This window comes from Aricia agestis, chromosome 14 (assembly GCF_905147365.1).
Source record: "Aricia agestis chromosome 14, ilAriAges1.1, whole genome shotgun sequence".
NCBI classification, from domain to species: domain Eukaryota; kingdom Metazoa; phylum Arthropoda; class Insecta; order Lepidoptera; family Lycaenidae; genus Aricia; species Aricia agestis.
This window is the reverse complement of record NC_056419.1, coordinates 12825184-12846521: the sequence shown is the minus strand read 5'-3', so window position 1 is coordinate 12846521 and position 21338 is coordinate 12825184. Positions and strand designations below refer to the sequence as shown.

The window sequence follows — 21338 nt, the reverse complement described above, 5'->3', positions numbered from 1 at the left end:
ACGGATGTGGATCCGATTGAAGACGTGTGGCACATCAATGGGTGAACGGTACGAGTTAAAACTCCAGCTCCAAAATGTGTCCAGGAGCTCGAGTTGGCGCTACTGGAGGAGTAGGAGAATATCCCACAGGAAATGATTGACAATTAAAATGCATGGAATGGCGTATCCAGGCCCTCTTGAGATCCATAGAAGGCATTATACCTGCATTACACGCTTTTAACATGGCATTTCTTTAATAAAAATTGAGAATTTATCTTAAAAACTTACTACTGAAATTTCAAAGATTTTCTTAATTTTTTGATTTTTGCTGATTTGTTTCTATTTGTCACGTTTTTATGCCCTAAATTTATATAAAATTTATTTTTTAATAATCAATTAGTAAATAAATAAATAAATATATAAATATGAGTGAACAATTTTAAAAAAATTGAAAATTTTGTTATGTTCCTCTAATTTTGCCGGTGTGTTTACTTTCTCTTTCGCATATTTTACGCTTTGCTTTGATTTTTCTCTTAAAATAGAAGACAATAATTTAAATATTAATAAAATCTTAGTAATTACGTGTGAAATATTACACCTTTGGCTTTATTTGTATTCCTCGTTTTGTTACTGCACTGTCGGAAGGCACATGACGGCATTCTGGAGCGAAATGTAGCGAAAAACAACGCGGTAATTAATGAGTTAAACACGTCCGGCTGTTACCGCGCCCTAAGGCACACTGCTCTCAGATGAGTGAGCTCACTCATTTCGAGAGTGACACATTTTCGCGCTGACGATTGTATGGAATGCCTTTTCTAACGTTCTAATTCTATGGTCTATTGTGCTAGCATGCAACATTCAGATAAAAAGAGTTTTGCTGGGAATACGAAAGAGTGATATTGGGTTTTTGTATTATTTACCTAAAATTGTGTTATTTCGGTTTTTAATGTGTAATGTTGGTAGAATATTAACCATTAAATATTCGATGTCGTGCACAAGCGTGGGCAAGTGATACAACTTCAAGAAACGTGCCATTTTGTGTTCCCTCGAAAACTCCATCGAAAGTTTTAGTAAAGGGTCTACCACTTTACTAAAACAACTTGACTCGTTGACATTACTGACTACTTTTTTAGACTTTTAATAGACTTTCGACTTGACAATCATCTGGAAAAACGACTTTAAAATTTGTAAACTTTTCACGAAAAAAATTTTTTCCCGCCATATTTTACTTGACACTGGCCATGGTTAAAAAGCCGAGCGCCATATTATGAAAAAAAAATTCAGATAAAAATATAAATAAAAGTCAAAAGTGGAAATTATGAAATGAGACGTTTCCCGATTTTAATAAGTTTTCTTTGCGTTCTTACAAGAAATAAAACAACTGGCACCCTTGTAAACATGTCCCTGAGAAGTGTAGATTTCGAAGTTTTCGGCATCGTTCAAGGAGTATTCTTTAGAAAGGTAATACAAAATATTTATTTTTAGTATCTATAACCTTTGTCAATATTTTAGGGACTTCTTCTTTACTTCTTATACCTTCACGACTGAAATTTTAAAATAACAAGACCAGGTTCATATTATTAAATCATAAACCTAAAATAACACTATAAGCAGTTCAAATCCTCAATCAGCTGAAGCGGAAAGTAGCAACAGTTTTGTTAAGTAGGTACCTACCTATAACCTACTGGCCTGCTATTGTTATGTTTTCATAGGCTTTTTATATTATAGGTACATGAAATTGATCAAATGTATGTAATTCATTTTAATTATGTATATAAAATTAATTACATACATTTGATATTTGCAATAATAATTTTTGCTTAGTCTCTCATACTGCACATCTCTCGGAAGTCGGATATGACTTGAACAAAAATAAATGCAAATTTCTATCTTAGGCACACATAGCAGGCATGCTTTATTCTACATAATATGAAATATTATGTAGAATAAAGCATGCCTGCTTTTATTATACTGCCATACACATAAAGAATCTTTATTTCTTGGCTTATATTAATTTATTTTACAATTCAAGTTTAGGACAAATTTTTTTAACAGTACACAAAAGCACAAGCGGACAAACTTGAGCTGAAGGGATGGTGTCGGAACACTTCCAGAGATACGGTAGAGGGGCAAATAGAAGGACCCAGTGATAAAGTGGACAATATGTAAGTTTCATTTTCTCAGCCAGTAGCGTAACCAGAGTAGACAGAATAATAGAGTACTTATACCGACTTAGAACTGATGTTGAAATTTTTAAATTTGACGTATTATGACGAAAATCGTTGCTAGGGTTGTTAACTTGTTACCTACGAATTTAAAACTATGACATATTTGTTGGACGTGTTCCTCTTTGGTCATATTGTTGTTTGTGTGCCAAACACATGCAATTAAAATTGGCAGAATCCAATTTTGAAATCTTTATTTTAAATATTTAAAAATAAATTATATCAGCCAGCGCGAGGCACATTCCGTTCATAATCCTAGTGAAACCCGACGAATTTGACAGATATTGAAACCTGTCCGTTTCTTTGCAGTCGAACTGGTAGTTATGTCTATTGTGGCGTGACTATAGGGTGGCAGGGCTGGAAAAATGCCACGGGCCCCCTACCCAAAAGAGGTCGAAAGGTCAGAAATGTTTTATACATTGTTTTATTACCAATGCTGCAATGTGACGATTTTTACTGATAGTTCCCCATCAATTTGCCACGGGCCTCAGCTGTGTGTCAAGAATATTAGGGTACTGCAGTTCTGTCTCGGAAGAGTCTGTTCTGCAAATATTACTAGAAAGAATATTTGCAGAACCTTTTTCGTTTTTGTCTTGGATGATTCATAGTTGTGGCACAACCTGCTTGTCTTTCTTGGCTGCACTTGGCAAGTCCAAGTCAAGTAAAGTAGCTTTATAGGTGTGTTTTACTACTGGCTTTAAAAAGTTAATTATTTTTTCCTTCCTTCCTTTTAATTATTATGTTTATAATAATAATATTGTTTGAAAAACTGAAAAACACACATTCAACTAAAAAGTTTAAAAAGTTACAAACATACATACAATGAATTAGGTGAAGCTAATGAAAGTGTGTTAGCAAGGGCAAAAGTGGCCACTTTTGGCGTTAAAAAAAATTACAACATCATTTCGAATCATAAAAATTTACTGCACGCAATTATCTAGTGCGTCTTTTCATTTTTCTTTTAATTTAAATTTGGTCTGGTTTTCTGGAAATAGAATTAAATTATAGGTGGCGCTAGATACATTTAATACAGGGCCTTGAGATATTCCATTTGACCAGTCATTCTCAAGGCTTTCGATTTGGAACCCCTGAGGGCGGGGGCTTTTTAAACTTGGTAGTAGTCAATTATTTTACTGTTTGTTACTGTTGCAAAGACAAGTATTTATTTAGTGACAGTTGTAATAAAGTGCTTGATTAGTTATTATCCTGGTGTTTGCTAAAGATTACAGATGTCATCTGATGAAAAACGTAGTATCCTAGAAAAGCTTAGCTATAAGATTTATAATTTTTACTACAGTAAAATAATTATAACCGTACGTGAAAATTGTAGCAGTCGGCATGTTCCAATTATTTTCCTATTATTTTATGATTATCTTGTCTTACAATTTCTATTCATTAAATAAAATCGGCCAAGTGCAAGTCGGACTCGCGCACGAAGGGTTCCGTACAACTAACGGTACGGAACCCTTCGTGCGCGAGTCCGAATTATATAGAGCGAAAATAAGGAAAAAAAATGTGTTTTTTGTATGGCAGCCCCCTTTAATTATTTATTTTATTTTAATTTTATTATTTAATATTAAAGTACACATATAATTGAGGATCATGAAGCTAATATAGAGAGGAGGTGTCGTAATCGAATTTCGTTAAGAAACGACGCGTGACAATTTGCGGGGTGAGGGGGTGTCAAGCTCCGCCCACTTTTCAGTATTTCATCTATCGGCTAAAAGCAAAACTACTAGCTTAGGTTGATGTTGATGTTACTACGTAGTTCAGCTATCTAACACTAATGTCCCGTCCCGTAAAAAAGGGTCCCGTTTTACCCTTTGGGCACGGAACCCTAAAAATACTAATGTCGCACAATTTTCATTGCAGTGAGTGGGTGTTTTATCGGAAAAATCTACACCTACTTCTACCTACGCGCCTTTATTTAGGTGTACATTCCCTTTCAGATTTCTCAGTTTTTTTAGAGCAAATTACATCTATCTAATTATTATATTATGCTTATTCCTAGCAAACTTTATTTGCAACCAAGTACATAACATCAAAATACGTTCACAATAATTACAACTTAAGTTCTTAAAAGTATGCTAAATTAAGCCACGTCAGCTTAGCTATAAAATCCAAAAATATTTGGTGGGTAGAGCGATAAATGGTGTTTATCGCAGGGGTAGTACTTAATGATGGCCCCCCGTATCCGGTGAGATATCGGCACGATCTTTATTAGGTACGCAAAAGGTTGTTCAGGTAAATTAACAGATTTACCTACTAGTTACTACGTTTAAGTATTTTATCTGATTTTGTAGAGGCACGTGTAATATGAAAATTACTTTGAAGTACATACTTTGATATCTAAATTATGCTATGATGAAAGAAATCTATATTTTATATGCAAATTCTTTTAGGTATATTATCATATTTAAGTAACACAATGTTCACGTTTTAGAGATAACCTTTTTATCCTGATTTCATTTGTACGAAAAATTGTTTTTTTTTTCCCTTAAACGTGCTACACGTTTACGTAAAAACACCTTAGATTAGATTTGCGAAGTAACCGCATGACATTTTTAATTCTACAATCTTATATATAAAATTCTCGACTTGTCACAATGTTAGGCCGCGTACCTACTCCTCCGAAACGACTTTACTGATTTTAACCAAATTTTATATGCATATTCAGTGGGTCTGAGAATCGGCTACTGGGTACTTTATATATTGATAAGTGCATTTGTTGAATAAATAATAGTAAATTAATACAACTCGAGACTGACGGCGGCCATTTGCGCGACGGGATAGCGATGGACGTTGCCATGGTGACATACTTATTTAGTCACTTCAATAAAATAATACGGGCGAAATCTATACTAATATTATAAATGCGAAAGTATCGCTATCTGTCTGTCTGTCTGTCTGTCTGTCTCGCTTTCACGCCAAAACTACTGAACCGATTGCAATGAAATTTTGTACACAGTTATTCTAGAGTCTGAGAAAGGACATAGGCTACATTTTGATGTGGGAAAATATCTTATTTCCATGAAAATATCGATAAAAATTAATTCGCATTGCGCGTGGCCAGCGCTCATCCCGGGGGTCCTGGGTTCGAGTCCCGCAGGCGGAACAAAAAGTTTTCAATGTTCCTGGGTCTTGGATGTGTATTAAAATAATATTTCAAAAATCTTAAATATATTTTATGTATAATATTATAAAAAATCCAGAAATATATCGATGCAATGAACATTTTAGTTCTAATACGATTCAACAGATGGCGTTTTAATTTTTACTTCATTGTAACATAGAACTAATCATACTTATTAGTTAGTATGTTTTTGTTTATAGTTTTTAATACGTTAGAATATTATGTTTAATAATATTATCACTTGGTATAATAATAATCAATCTATCTTATCTTATAGAACTCCTACTGCATTTCTAAGGAGTTCGAGTGTACCGTGTTGGCCTATATTCCATCCAGAAAATATATCAATGCAATCAACATTTTAATTCTAATATATGAAAACAGATGGCGTTTTATTTTTTACTTCATTATTGTAACAAAACTAATCATACTTACTTTATTATATACTAGCTGTTGCCCGCGAATTCGTCCGCGTGGACTTCAGTTTATAGCGCGCGATGTCAACAAAATTGGTGTCAAAAGCTTTTATAAGGAAACCCTGGTACCCCTTAAATCTATACAGCTGTGCAGTGCTGTGCATTTCATTTTTTATATTAAACTTTATATTTTATGCCAAATTTTAAAGCATAATTAGCCCCCAATTACACAACTTTACCCATAAACTATTAATCATTGATAGGTTTAAGGTTACGGCACTACTCACTGCACAGATAAAGTACTGAGTTATTTAATAACGTAGAATAGATATAACAATCGAAAAAAATCGAAACTTGAACGTAAGGTGATACCACCTCTTATAGAAAGACTTTTGAGCAAGCGTCAGTGCGATGTAGAAGACGCACGGCGCCATCTATTATGAATTTTTGGAACTAACTTAATTTGAACACATTTACGCATTTTCACCCCCTTACAACGCTTTTTTCCAGTAAAAAAGTAGCCTATGTCCTTTCTCACGCTTTAGACTATCTGTATACAAAATTTCATTACAATCGGTTCGGTAGTTTTGGCGTTTGGCGTGAAAGCGAGACTGACAGACAGACAGACAGACAGAGATACTTTCGCATTTATAATATTAGTATAGATTATGTGCACACTGAACAGCTGTTTTTGGGTATTTTGATTAATTAAGGGCCGCGCTACACCGGAATGGCAGCGGCGAGGCGAGCACTTTCAGCGCTGCCATTCCGGTGTAGCGCAGCCCTAAGGGGTACCACTTACCAGGGTTTTAAAAAGTTTTTTAAATTTGACACAAATTTTGTTGACACCGCGCGCTATAAACTAAAGTCCACGCGGACGAAGTCGCGGGCAACAGCTAGTACTTTATATGGCAAATAAACGTTTGCCGGGACAAAGAGAATATAATCACTACGTTTTATGCCGGGACAGCTAGTAATTTCTAAAAATACTAGATGTCCCGCGCGGCTTCGCCCGCGTATATTAGGAATTTCACAGAAACCGTACATTTTCAAATAAAAATAGCTATAAGTACTCCTTCACGTGGTCTACTCTATATAAGTGCCAAATATTGCTCCAGTAGTTCGTGAGATAAACCCTTTCTAATATTTTCCCCGTTTTTACTACATTTTCCTGAGTTTTTTCGGTCGTATTAGTCTTAGCGTGATAATATAATATAATATAGCCTATAGCTTTACTCGATAAATGCGATATCTAACACTGAAATAAGTTTTTAAATCGGACCTGTAGTTCCTGAGATTAGCGCATTCAAGCAAACATACTCTTCAGGTTTATAATATTAAGTATAGATTTTTTTAAATTATCGCTTGACAAACTCGAGCCTCGATCTTAAAATCTATGAAAAGGCTCATAATCATGGGACGATGCATGGTATAATATTATGGTAGTGATGATGATGATGAATGTAATTTGCATAGTAGCATATGCTTTCCGTTCTTAAAACAACGCCGAAACTCCCAAACTTGTATCTATGAAGAATCAGGAGATCTCTCAGCACCTTCCGAACCACGGTATACCAGGTGTACTTCGGTGCAAAATCTTACTTGTTTGTAGCATATGCTTAGAATCATAGACATAATATAATACGACAGTATATATTATGTCTATGCTTAGAATACTTCTCACGAAACCGAAGTCACCACATGTTTCCCCATAAAATTTGAGGAGTTCCCTCGATTACTTATGGATCTTTCATCAGATCACCACTTTTGTGAATATAATACCAAATTGGGATGATACCCTACATACCAAACGAAAAATTTTGAAAATCGGTAAACAAACGGCGGAGTAATCGTTGAACATAAGAAAACGAACATAACACCTCCCCCATTTTGAAAGTCGGTTAAAATTGTAGCCTATGTGTTATTCTGATGTATAAGCTATATTATTGTAAAGTTTCATTAAGATCCGTTCATTAGTTTTTGCGTGAAAGAGTAACAAACATCCATACATCCACACATCCATACATCCATACATCTATACATCCAAACAAACTTTTGCCTTTATAAGCAGGTTGTAACCAGGAGGGAGTTTAGTCCGTAGGTTACTGGGTAACAGCACAGTAAAGTTGGACATATCCGTATGGGCCGGCCAATAAGGAATCCATGAGGATTCTCCCGCCCTCCCCGTGGACATACAAATTTTGATACTATTTTTACCTAATTCCTTCTTTAGGGGTGGAATTTTGAAAACTTCATTTTTAGCTGATGCCTAAATAATATAATATTTTAATCAGCACATGAATTGAATAACAAATTTTTTTTCAAATTAATCGTAGCACCATCTGTCAGGACAAACTAAAATTGAAATAGAATAATATTGACTGCGATGATAGCGCCGTCCGCCGGATCTAATGTAAAACATTCCAAAATCAACAACTCCTTATAAATAAGAAATTAATTGAAAAAACATTTTCCAGTAGACCAAACTGTAAATCTAAACCATTCTCGAATCTCCACGAACACACACAAAAAATTTCATCAAAATTGGTCCAGTCGTTTAGGAGGAGTTCAGTCACATACACACGCACACAAGAAATATATATATTAAGATATGTAACTTATGCAATTTAAAATGCCTAAATTAAATTCAAAGTGTTAGAAGCGAGATTAGCTCTCAACCGCATTCAAATGGCGACTATTAACTCGGAGACCGCCCCCGGGGGCCGGGACGCAATTTCATTACACAGTAGAGCTTTAACTATCTCGTGTTCGGATGCAGATTTCATTATTTGAATTTTAAGTTTAATTCGCTGCTGACTTGCCTTTTATGGATTTAAAAAATGTCCGCGGCTTTTCTCTCATTTAAACATTCTTTGTTAGCAGCAGCTTTAAAATAAGTAGTTTTACTACTACCATTTTATCGATAAAAACACAATCATAATTATGTATTTTATCTTTAAAAGGTGGAGTAAGATGGTGAATATAATTTACCAGAAGAAATATAGAGGCTACTCGTAACCAACGTCAAAGTTATAAAGAACACGCCTTCTATTTCGGGTGGAACAACGTAAATAATATAACCCTAATAGCAAAAGGCAGTTTTACTGCTTTTAAAGATTTATGCGCTGTTCGACTTTTTAGCTGCCATAAACTTTACTGTACAAAAGCGCCAAGTCGCCGCAAAAGCACTAAAAATAGTATTTCTTTAAGGCATGTATTTAAATCAATATCTGTATATTCCCTTTTCTCGATCAAAATATTTGAAAGTTTCACCAAAAATACTGACTTGCACACTAATTATGCACCCTAAATAATGCGAATTCAGCATACTATTTAAAGTTATTTGCGAAACTGTTTTACTGAACGAATAACTATTATTAAAATAGTATATCTAACAATTCCTTAGTTCACCAAACATACTACAACTTTTTAAAGGAAAACCATCACCTAAATTACTTTTAGAACATCATTTAATCTAAATAAAACCCAATTTAATCTGTTATGTTCATATAATTAAGAACACATAAAAATTATCAAGTGCTAACTTAACATGGACTAAACTTTGGCACAGTGAATGGTAATCAGTTTATAAACAATAATAATAAACAATCGGCAAAGAGCGAGTCGGATTCGCGCACAAAGGGTTCCTTACCGATATATTGCAAAATAATTAAGCTTCCGGCTTAGGAATTGCACTTTAGGGGTTGACAAACTACTAAAGAAAAAAAAGGAAAAAACAACTGGCTTCAATTATGAGTCGACGGAGCCCCGCTACGCGGGGCTCCTACTTTTGGGTGGTTCACAAAAATAATCACGATGGCTAAGGCGGGAGCTACGCTGCGCTACGCTTCTTTCTGCCTTAGCCATCTAACCTAACCCAATCAAGTCGTATTAGGCCAACATTGCTATTAATTACTTAAGAATCATTAATAAATTTATTAACCCATACAATTACAATACAGTAGTGAATTTTGATAATGTTTCTTAATTTTTATCAAGATACCTTGAATTATATAGTTTTGGAATGATAAAATCATTCACCATATCTCATCATAATTACCAAAAATCTTTGTCGCTAACACAGAAATGGATCAAGATATATCTGTGGTCTCTAAAGAGTAGAGAGTGAGCGCAAAGGAGTGAGTGCGGCGTTACATGAGGAGGCCCCAACATGTTTTTCAGTAAAACAGAGAAATAAAAAGAAAACAAAGTTAGGTTAAAACTACAAAAATATTTTAGTTGCACAATTTGTCAATTTGTAGACTTGTTTTGATAATAGAAATTGATTTTATTGTGGTGCACCTTTCGATATCGTTTTTAGAAATTCCGTTGTAAGATTGTCCAATTTAGAGTCCAAGTTAGTATTTTTGATAAACAATTAAAATTTTAGTTTTACAAATAATATATCCGATGTATGAACCATATTTTTGGTGTGAATTCGGTTATAAAGGTCGTCTCGTCGGTTTTGTATGATGTTTAAGTTTTTTTTGAAGGACATGTTCAGTTAATCAATTGTTTTTTTTTGATCAGCATTAGTTTTTCTGGTATGCATTCAGTTAATTAGCGGAGTTAAGGTAGTGTGCTGAAAAATTATTCTGATGTGCATTTAATAATATCCCTTTCTTTAAAACTTTACCTGACGCTATTGTAAATTTACCCGGTCACTTTGTAGAGAAAAAATTCATTAAATATATAAACCACAATGGGTGACCTGAATTCTAATAATAATAATAGCTCCCACACCGGTTTCGGTGACGGTGGCTGGTTTCATTGAATCCAGGCCAGCTACGCAGGAGTAATTTTATAGTGCCCAAGTGTGTGCGCGGTACACAAGAGCACTCTCTATTCCTTTACTCTCATAACCCAGTGGGACGGAAGACCAACACGACCGGCGAGAGATCAGGCGCAGGATCGACTTTTTACATGCCCATCCGACGCATGGATCATCTTGCTTGTCAGACAATCAGGTGATCAGCCTGCATTGTCCTAACCAAACTTGGAAATAACATGTTTCCAACGCGGGAATCGAACCCACGACCTCCGAGTCAAGAGCCGCGCTCTATACCACTAGACCACGGAGGCGTTACTATTATAGTCAAAGCCTAGCTCATTTGTTTTTTTCATTAGGCAAGTAATGAATTATGAAAGTATGTATATGAATAAAAATAATTAAAGAGTTCAAAATGTTTCGCCCGCTATTTTCGCATTGACGATCATAAACCGAAATTCATATTCCGATGGCAATTTCATACACTCCCTCGGGCTCCTAAATATAAAATCCCGGATATATTCAGGAGCTATCCGATATGCAATCTTCTGCAGTATTTTATGACTGTCATAAAAATGTCAGTAAAAGTCGTGCAGTAATATTTTTTTGTTCCAGGATCCAATGGTTGAAAACAACCGGTAGCCCGAGCAGTAAGATTGACAAGGCCGAGTTTAAAAATGATAAGGAGATTTCAGAATATACATTTAAAAGTTTCGATATTCGGCGTGACAATTAATCTGCTTTGGGATTAAAAGAAAATCGTAAGATAATATTATGGCAAAATCCATGAACCATGAACATGCCCCTAAAAATCTCTTGTGATATTAGAGCAGGGATAGCAAACTCGGCGGTTGCCATAATATCTAATAGAAGCTTTTTAGTGCTCGTGATCAAAATTATTATGAACATTAAGTTTTTATTTCCGTAGCAAGTAATTTACTTGCGAAAGTTAAGTGTTATTTCTATTTTATGATTTGAGTTGTAAAATAGCACGGGTCATAAAGTAATCTCAAATGGCTCAAGAAAATCGCTTAATGATTTGCTGTTCCTGTATTAAGTAGTTTTAAGAATTTTCTTAATTTTTCTTGTTCTAGTTCTGCTATCTAGATGTAAATAGTTCCAGAATAATATGACAGTATTTTATTTATTGACAATAAAGTTGTGTAAACCTAAGTTTTTTTTTATCTTTATAAGACTTTACTGGTTAACGAACTTGCCTATATCATGGTTAGTTATAAGTTCAATTTTAACAAAATATAAGAATCAAACAAGTATTCGCATAGAAATCGCCAAGCCCAGTAGCGCCGCTACCAGAGTACCTGCAAATACAATGCTACTACATTTACAAACCTTCATTTTTCCCGCACTCGACATAAAATCTATTATAGTCCGCGCAATCCACGAAGACGCGCCCCACCACTCCTAATCGTTTTAAATAGTATACTTTATATTATGTGTGCAAGCTTTCGCCAATGTTGAGTGTTATCGGTACACACTAATTACCTATGAGTGCATGCTCACACTACAATAAATAGACCAATTAAGAAAAAGCGTCACAGTCAAAGGGAAAAATGCTCACACAAAAAGTGGTGGGGCGCGTCTTCGTGGATTGCGCGGACTATACAATGTGTCCCGACACCGGTGTCCGATCCTTTAATGTCATGATCTATGGTATATTTTATCGATAAATTGGCTCTCAAATTTTCTCTCTCTCTCACGGTTGTAAAATGGCAGCCATTTTAGTTATTCTCGGGCTTTCACACTAATCTGACCAGTACTTCTCATGTAAATATCCTATGATGATAAAAAAGGTGTCATTTGATAGCTGAACTTGTGGACTACGCTTACATAGGCAATATGTTATAAATTTCGTGCAATTAAACATAGAAAAACCAAAGTTTAAGAAAAAATAATGTATTTTTTAATTAATGGCTTTTTGTGAAAAATCTACCGCATTAAACTGGTTATTTTTTATTTTAAAAAGGTAGAGAAGGTTTTCATCTTAAATAATTTCTTTATTTAAATGCTCTAAGTCAGATAGTTAAGAAGTTATAACGATTTTTCTATGAAGTATAAGGTCAGATTAGTATGAAGTCAGAGAAAAAAAATTTTTTCAAAAGTTGGAGAAGAACGTTCAAATTCATGATTTATGGCATATTTTAGTGACAAATTGGCTTTCAAATCTTTTTTTTCTCAAACTTTTGAAAAAAAAAATTCTAATATGACTTCATACTGATCTGACCTATACTTCATAAGAAAATCGTTATAACTTCTAAACTATCTGACTTAGAGCATTGAAATAAAGAATGTATTTAAGATGAAAACCTCCTCTATCTTTTTAAAACAAAAAAGAACCAATTTAATGCGCTAAATTTCTCACAAAAAGCCATTAATTAAAAAAAAAACATTTTTTTTTCTTAAAATTTTGTTTTTCTATGTTTAATTCCACGAAATTTATAACATATTGCCTTTGTAAGCATAGTCCACAAGTTTAGCTATCAAATGAGACCTTTTTTATCTTCATAGGATATTTACATGAGAAGTACCTACTGGTCAGATTAGTGTGGAAGCCCGAGAAAAACTAAAATGGCGTCCATTTTACAACCGTGAGAGAGAAAAAAATTGAGTGCCAATTTGTCGATAAAATATGCCATAGATCATGACATTAAAGGATCGGACACCGGTGTCGGGACACATTGTATATTATTTCCCATCTTTAGTACCCCGGACGTGAGCGTGAATAAATATTTTATTCCCACTACCGGGGTCCGGGGGCCACATCTTCTAGCTAAATTCCTTAATTTTTTTATTTATTGCTTACGGATGAGAAAATGTATCAAGTTAATAAGGCTTGTACAATATACACTGTTGGCACTAACTACTAACCTACCAAGTTATTATATGTACTTACACAATAATTATTATTAATTTCAGTTGAGAGGACTTATTGTGGTGTGAATCTGATATATTGGCAATTAATATTTTCAATTAAAGTAATTCTAGTCACAATAGGCTATTTCACCAACCACAATAAAAACATTATCTACCAACCTACCGAATTACAAAGGCAATTAAACCAATTTCGGAATGTAGTTCGTAAGTCGGAACGTCTAGGTCTGCGTCGTCGTAAACCTACGTAGTACTATAATACTAATGAAAAAATCAATATATTAATTACTATATCTCTTTTGTGCTATAATATGACATAACAAGCTTTATTAGTAAATCTACAGTCTCTACAGAAATGTAAACCAAAACTGTAATGAGAGAACTGGCCTCTGTATCCGATTTTAAATTATTATTAAAGCTATTTCCATCCCAGGCGAGCAATAAGCGTTCCCGTTATATAAACATTTTTTCTACACCAATGCACCTGGAATTCAATCAAACGGATTTTCAGTTTCACGCGAGCGGAGCGATACAATATTCACGATGAAGCTTTTATTTTGAACATCGCTTCGGCGAGATAAATTGAAAATAACATTAAAATCTCATCACAGCAGTGTTTCGCGCTCTCCAAAGCAAAACAATTTCAACTTCCGAACACGCAAACCGCTCCGAACGAATTCGGAGCGAAGTTTCGTCGGGGGGACAAGTTTAGGGGGTCGTTCGCGACGTGCCGTAATAAACTCGAAAGCGCCATAGAAAAATAATAAACCATCTGTTAAACGCCGAGTTAGAATTAGACAACGACCTTGAAGGCGGAGAGTTCGGAAGGGTGGATGATTACGTCCGAGTCAGTAACCCGGGCGTGCGTTATTGATGGCGCGGGGGTGCAAGTGGGTCAGGGGTGCGCGCGCCGCGCGGCACTGCTCGCCCGGCCTCCGACCATGGCGGACGCGCCGCCAGAGGTGCTCGAGCTCAACGTGGGCGGCGTGCACTACGCCACGACGCGCGATACGCTGCTCCGCGAGCCCGACTCGCTGCCGGCCGCAGCGCTCGCCGACGCCGACCACCCGCGCGACGCTCGCGGCCGCATCTTCTTCGACCGCGACGGCGTTCTGTTCCGTTACGTCCTCGATTATTTACGGGACGGCGGGCTCGTCCTGCCGGAGTGTTTTCGGGAGCACAAGCGGCTGGCGCGCGAGGCCAAGCACTACAGGTTGCCCGGGCTCGAGGGGGCGGTCCGGGACGCCGATCCCCGGCCCCCCAACCGCGAGAAGGGCTGCATCACCGTCGGATACCGGGGCAGCTTCGCGTTCGGTCGGGACGGGCTGGCGGACGTCAAGTTCCGCAAGCTCTCGCGCATCCTGGTGTGCGGGAAGGTGACTCTCTGCCGGGACGTGTTCGGGGACACGTTGAACGAGTCCCGCGACCCCGACCACGGTCTGGCCGACCGGTACACCAGCCGATTCTTCCTGAAGCACTCGTTCATAGAGCAGGCGTTCGACATGCTGCAGGAGCAGGGCTTCAAGCTAACGGCGAGCTGCGGCAGCGGCACGGCCGGCGGCGGCGGCGAGCTGAAGCCCGGAGTCGACTCGGAGGAGAATCGCTGGAACCATTACAACGAATTTGTGTTCGTTCGAGAGTAACTTGACTATGATGAACCACTGTGAGCTCCGATCGAAACCGCAGCCGAGACGTCCGAATGAGCAACTCCAGCTGGAAAATGGGTAGTACATATTGAATTATCTACGTCGGCAGTCGTCAGTCGTCAACTCGTCACTCAATAGGTCTGTATTATGTTAGATCGAACCGTGCGACTTCACGAAACTTTTAAACCTAGTTGACTAAAGTTTAGTAACCTGTCACCTACGCGGTGTCTTAGAGGCGATACTGAAACTTATTGTAATATTATTAAAGTAATATATGTAATTGTATCCATCGCAGGGATGTTTAATAATGTTTTATTAGATTTAGAGGTGTAGATAATAGTTATACTCGTGGTATAAGTAAAATTTGTTATAGATTAAATGTATAAATGTAAAATGTAGACTCTAAATTACCTCCTTGTAGAACGAATCTTGTGTACTTTTAAATACCTTGTCTAATATATTTTTTTAAATAATTTTACTCATAATATTATAAATGTATTTTGGAAACGTATTACTTTTACTTATTATACTTACCGCCAAATTTTAAATAGGCATTTACTTCATTTATTTGCATTAAGTGAATTGAATCAATTGATGTTTTTAACTATTATTATGTACCTAACTGAATTTTTTGTACTCACATGTTTACCAATCAGTTCAGAAAATATTTTCTACTTGGTAGCCGTTTCTATGTCTTTATAGTCCTAAGATCTTCAATCATTTACTAAACATAATGAAATTATATCGAAGTAATACCAATTGTAACAAGTTTAATATAAAAGCGCGTTTGTGAAGTACCTTATTAACATAGTTTCAGCATTTTGCTCGGTAGGCTTATAAACCTACTAGAAAATACATTTATATAGTGTCATAAAATAATAACTGTAAATTTCATACATAGTTGACTTCCATTAAAATAAGCCATATTATTAAAGTAACTGAAAATTTTACATCTAAAATTTTATGGACGTTCTCAAAACCAATGTAGTGTACTTAATTGTTTTGCACTCATATCATTAGATTGTGGATAATTATACCTACTTATAAAATATAAATTAATAAACCCGAATTTCAAGTCTATGCTATTGAAGTTAGTATTTAATTAGGTAGGTACCTACTCTTTCAGCGCTGAGTACTCCAAGTTAAAATTTTTGAGTATACTTCAAAGACTAAGTAATTGATTGTTATATAATGAATTTATCAATCTCAACTATCGTGATAGAGCGAAACTTTTTCAATACATTTGTGATTTTAATCTGAAATTTAGAAGTTGCTACTTATTTGACTTCTTATTTCATTTCAGTAATGATTATGATGATATTATATTAATGTTACCTATATTTATTGTAATTGTTAATTTATTTACCTACTGGGTGGTAAGAAAATCTGTTAGCCTAGTTATATTCTAAAGACCAAAGTAAAAATTATAAAAGTTACATAAATCTTCTTAGTATTTATGTGAAACGATATTTATTCTAAAATATATATTAAAAGTTAAAACTCTTTCAAATATCTATATAGGTTTAAGATTTAAAAAATGAATACCTAAAATTGACTGTATAAATTACTCACGTAGCATAAAACCATCCTCGCTTTGATGTTAATTTTAAGCATTCCTTATCTAAAGCGCACCGGCATTCCTTTTATAAAGTGTAATAGCTGCAATAGTTTATTTTGTGCTGAAAATACCTCATGAGCGTTAAATAATGTTAGCTTGCAGATATTTTAACTATTTCTAACAAATTCCGTTATGGAGTGAGTTTATATTCTCGAGCCCGAATTTCGGTTTAAATTTTCGAGATGTTTCATGTGTTTACGAAGGCTCGCGAAGAATGGGGAGCTAATGTAAAGCAGAAATGCCTCTGTTTTGTTATAGCTTTATTTTAATTATGTTTTCATGAATAAAAGATCTCATTTTACCGCATTTTCATTTTACACTAATGTGACTCAATCGGCACGGCCGCGGCGCGGGGGGTCAAAAGCTCGAAACACTAAAAGTTTGAAAGTCACTGAAGTTTTCATTTGTTTCAATTTCTAACTGTCTGTTTTGCGCTCTACATCGAAAGTGTTCAAACTTTGGATATTCAGCCCTGTACTTATAAATAGGCCGCTTAGGGGCGCCAGTATCCTAGGGGGGCAGCAGCGTCCCAGGGGGGCTCATGCCTGTTTTCACCAACGGCCTCCTAACTCTAAGTGTTCCCTAGAGATCTTTGCGGGTCAAATATCTCTTAAAACAAACACATTTAAAAAAAAGTAATGTTTTGTAAAAGTTCTTACGCCATAATGCATAAGGACGAACGTGACACACTAAAATTCGTGAAATCTTGAAGGATATGTACCCTTAATGGCCGCTAGGGGACCATTTAGCGTTAGGAGGCGGTTGGTAAAAACAGGCATCAGATTACGTACAGGGGGCGACGGATATAAAATGGCCCACACTCATAAAAATGTAAATCCGGCACTGATTAGGTTAGGTATACCATACCTAATTCGTCACCAGCACACTACACAACAGCAATAGCAACAAATAAAAATAGCGGTACATGATACCTTTTTATCCGGGCCACGAACACTTTTTAGGGTTCCGTAGTCAACAAAGAACCCTTATAGTTTCGGTCTGTCCGTCCGTCTCACGTCTGTCTGTCTGTCCGCGGTTTTGCTCAGAGACCTACAAAGGTCATAGGACCTACAAAGCTGTAATTTGGCATGAATGCGCATATTAATGATGCCGACAAAATGGTACATGATAACTTTAAAAAATATATTTTTTATGGTACCTTCCCAACACATCAAGCGGGGAGTGTCGGTACTCGGGAGCGTTGTTTCGGAAATGTGAAAAAAATCGCGGGAATAGGAAATATGCTGAATTTAAAAGGAAAACTATCACGCGATGATGAAAAACTCAAAGCAGATATGTTACTACCGCGTGCGTTGTGAATGTGTGTGGCCCAATTGGGCCGTCTGTGGGAAAAAAACGAATTTTCGTCATAGCTCAGGCGAAGAAAAAGACAGCGATACTATTCGACGTTTAAAAATAGAACTGCCTCTTTTATGTAAATGGTTTTTCGCATAGACATAATAGTTTTTCGTATCTTTTGTTTCACTTATCTGTCAAATTTGTCAATGTTTACAATTTTGAATTTGAAAATTGTTCGGAAGAGATTTAAGCCGGAAAATAGTATGGACGTAACATATATTTATAAGTAGAATATCATTGCTATCATGGCTAAGAGACTGCAAAAGTTATTAATAGTCGATCAACTAAAAAAATGTATTCGGCGAAGTAAGGAGAGAGCCCATTGAGACGGCCCGATCAAACAAATACAGAAGCCAGAAGCTGCTGCTGTTGGCAGTAAGACCGCCTATATCAGAGAAGTTGATTCGTTGATTTCGAGTCGCGTAGGTCCCTCAATGCCTATGAATCATTTTTTTCGATGGTTGTTCGATGGTATAAATACCTCCATAATATTATTATTGTTTTCCTGTACGTACTTATTGTGTTTTTAAGTTTTTACTTTTTTAGTTTTAAGTTGTATAAGTAGGTACTATTGTGGTTTACAAGGACATTTAGAAAATACCAACACAATTGTACGCTTGTAATATGCGTGTACAAGTCACAGAAGCATTAAAAATTTCAGTAAAAATCGGCCAAGTGCGAGTCGGACTCGCGCACGAAGGGACCCTCTCGTGCGCTGAAACACAGATCTGTGTAAGCACCTCCAACGGCGGGAGCACAGATCTGTGCGGGCGGTACATGGGTCATTGTTTTCGCTGAAATAAATCTTATAATAAAGTATTACTGTGTTTTATTGCTTGCATCGTATTCCCAGTAAAATAATCTACCACAGACTATTTTCACCTCTATTCAATCTGTCAAATTTAGGCGCCATTAGCCGACTAAAGTCTTTCCAAATTCCGATGTCGACGAGTCAACATCGTTTTTTGTGAAAAGTGTTGAATTACTGGATTTTTCCTACTAAAGGTTAAATAATTTTTCCTATCTAATAGTGCCTTTTTCCGAATTCGGCTAAACCTCAACTATTTCTGTACTCAATCTTCATAATTGTGAAGTCGGTACCAGATAGCTGAATCTTTAGTTCTCTGACAGAATATTTGAAACTTTTGGAACTGGCACCGACTTCAAAATTATGAAGATTGAGTACAGAAATAATTGAGGTTTAGCCGAATTCGGAAAAAGGCACTATTAGATAGGAAAAATTATTTAATACTTTTTAGTTCATAATTATTATAAGGATGTTATTATTGTTTTTACCTTGGAAGTCGGTTTTAATTTTTTGTTAAAAATAATAATTTCAGTCTTTTTAGTTACCTACTTACCATCGCGTAAGAAAATACTTCAACCCCTTAATATTATCTTAATCTTGGTAAATGTTTACAAACCTACCCCAATTTATTTGACAAACTACTACAAAAGAAAGTCGACGGAGCCCCGCTACGCGGGCTCCTATATCTGGGTGTTGTGGTCTAAGTTCCAACCTAACTTAATCTACTTTTGGACTTTCTAGATTGTGTTTGTTTTTGTTTTTGCGGGGGGCTGCGCCCCCCGAGCCCCCCTTCGGTATCCGTGGCTGAGTAGTTAAGTAAGACCCACTCATCACAGCCTTGAGATGCCTTAAAAATACTCATCGACGATCAGAAAACAGATGATCTTATCTTGAAGATTACGAAAATCTCAAATGCGAATTTCTTCTAAACGGAGAGTTTACTGGCGGTGGAAACAGTTAGTAGGAGTTTTTCTCACCCAAAACAATCCTCCTTAACCCATGTCACCAACATTTAATTGACGTAGGTTCCTAAACCTTAGCCAATTTTAACCCCTTAATATTATCTTAATCTTGGTAAATGTTTACAAACCTACCCCAATTAATTTGACAAACCTTTGTTCCTAAACCTTAGCCAAATTTTTCTAAGTATTTTCGCCATACTAACAAGGGTCACATTTCGGCCTGTCATTCGACAGGGGTTGATTTTTGAGAAAAGTTTATCTGAGCTTTTTTACTCCCCTTGGCGCCCCCTATCGATTGGTGTATTCAAAAGGGGTGGTTATAAGAGGTTAAAATTTTGACGAAAAATTTTTCTAAGTATTTTTTCCATAGTGCCCCGTTTCCTTCAGTCCAACCCAAATGTGTGCCTTACGCTCTGGAGTAAAGGTTGAATTTGTTACTTATGTTCAATTTTGTGGTACTTGAAATATTATGTATTTTGAAACAACATTATTAAACAACATTAAGTATATTTTTTTATATTAAAATCGCTTTGAAATTATACCAAATAAATGAGGACATAACGTGATGACTGATGATATTTTATGGTGTTGCGTGTATATTGTATCCATATACAACCATGTGAGTTATTGTGACATTGGTGACCCTGACATGGTAGTGATGATGATGATGATGAATGTAATTTGCATAGTAGCATATGCTTTCAGTTCTTAAAACAACGCCTAAACCCCCAAACTTGTATCTATAAGGAATCCGGAGTTCTCTTAGTATCTTCGGAACCATAGTATACCTTGGTGCAAAATCTTGCGTTTTGGTAGCATATGCTTAGGATGCTTCTCATAAAACCAAAATCACCATATGTTTCCATATAAATTTTGAGGAGTTCCCTCGATTACTCATGGATCCCATCATCAGATCACCACTTTTGTGAAAATGGGACCAAATTGGAGTGAAACCTAATATAACAAAATAAAAATTTTGAAAATCGGTTCACAAACGGCGGAGTAGTGGTTGAACATACAAAAATAAAAAAAAATAAAAAAATATCTACAGCCGAATATATAACCTCCTCGTTTTTTGGAAGTCGGTTAAAAATAGGCTTAAAATTGTTATATATATATATATATATATATATATATATATATATATATATATATATATATATATATATATATATATATATATATATATATATATATATATATATATATATATATATATATATATATATATATATATATATATATATATATATATATATATATATATATATATATATATATATATATATATATATATATATATATATATATCTATATATATCTATATATATATTTTGTTTTGTCTTATATTGTGTTTGTCTTATATTTTGTTGTTATAGCGGCAACCTGAGGCGGCAACAGATATTATACACACTCTTTGATAATTCCAGAAGCCTAGCTATAGCGGTTCTTGAGATACAGCCTGGAGACAGACAGACAGACAGACAGACATCGAAGTCTCAGTAATAGGGTCCCGTTTTTGCCCTTTGGGCACG

At 35.6% G+C, this 21338-nt stretch overlaps 2 protein-coding genes across 2 annotated transcripts; both read left to right on the top strand.

The window, feature by feature from the left end:
• Window positions 1-1279: 1279 nt before the first annotated feature.
• Window positions 1280-11678, top strand: LOC121733533 (acylphosphatase-2-like). Its single transcript, XM_042123802.1, has 3 exons — window positions 1280-1440; window positions 2035-2144; window positions 11137-11678. Exons 1-3 carry the CDS (start codon window positions 1303-1305, stop codon window positions 11255-11257), a joined length of 369 nt encoding a protein of 122 aa, XP_041979736.1. The 5' UTR covers window positions 1280-1302; the 3' UTR covers window positions 11258-11678.
• A 2085-nt stretch (window positions 11679-13763) lies between these two features.
• Window positions 13764-16975, top strand: LOC121733749 (BTB/POZ domain-containing protein KCTD16). The gene has a single exon (XM_042124098.1). It carries the CDS (start codon window positions 14244-14246, stop codon window positions 15051-15053), a length of 810 nt encoding a protein of 269 aa, XP_041980032.1. The 5' UTR covers window positions 13764-14243; the 3' UTR covers window positions 15054-16975.
• The last annotated feature ends 4363 nt before the right edge of the window (window positions 16976-21338 follow it).

Coding starts and splice junctions, on each gene's coding strand:
- LOC121733533 (XM_042123802.1), top strand. CDS start 1,303: ATGAGACGTTTCCCGATTTTAATAAGTTTTCTTTGCGTTCTTACAAGA. Junction 1,441..2,034: donor AAGGAGTATTCTTTAGAAAG/GTAATACAAAAT, acceptor TTTTTTTAACAG/TACACAAAAGCACAAGCGGA. Junction 2,145..11,136: donor AGTGATAAAGTGGACAATAT/GTAAGTTTCATT, acceptor TTTTTGTTCCAG/GATCCAATGGTTGAAAACAA.
- LOC121733749 (XM_042124098.1), top strand. CDS start 14,244: ATGATTACGTCCGAGTCAGTAACCCGGGCGTGCGTTATTGATGGCGCG.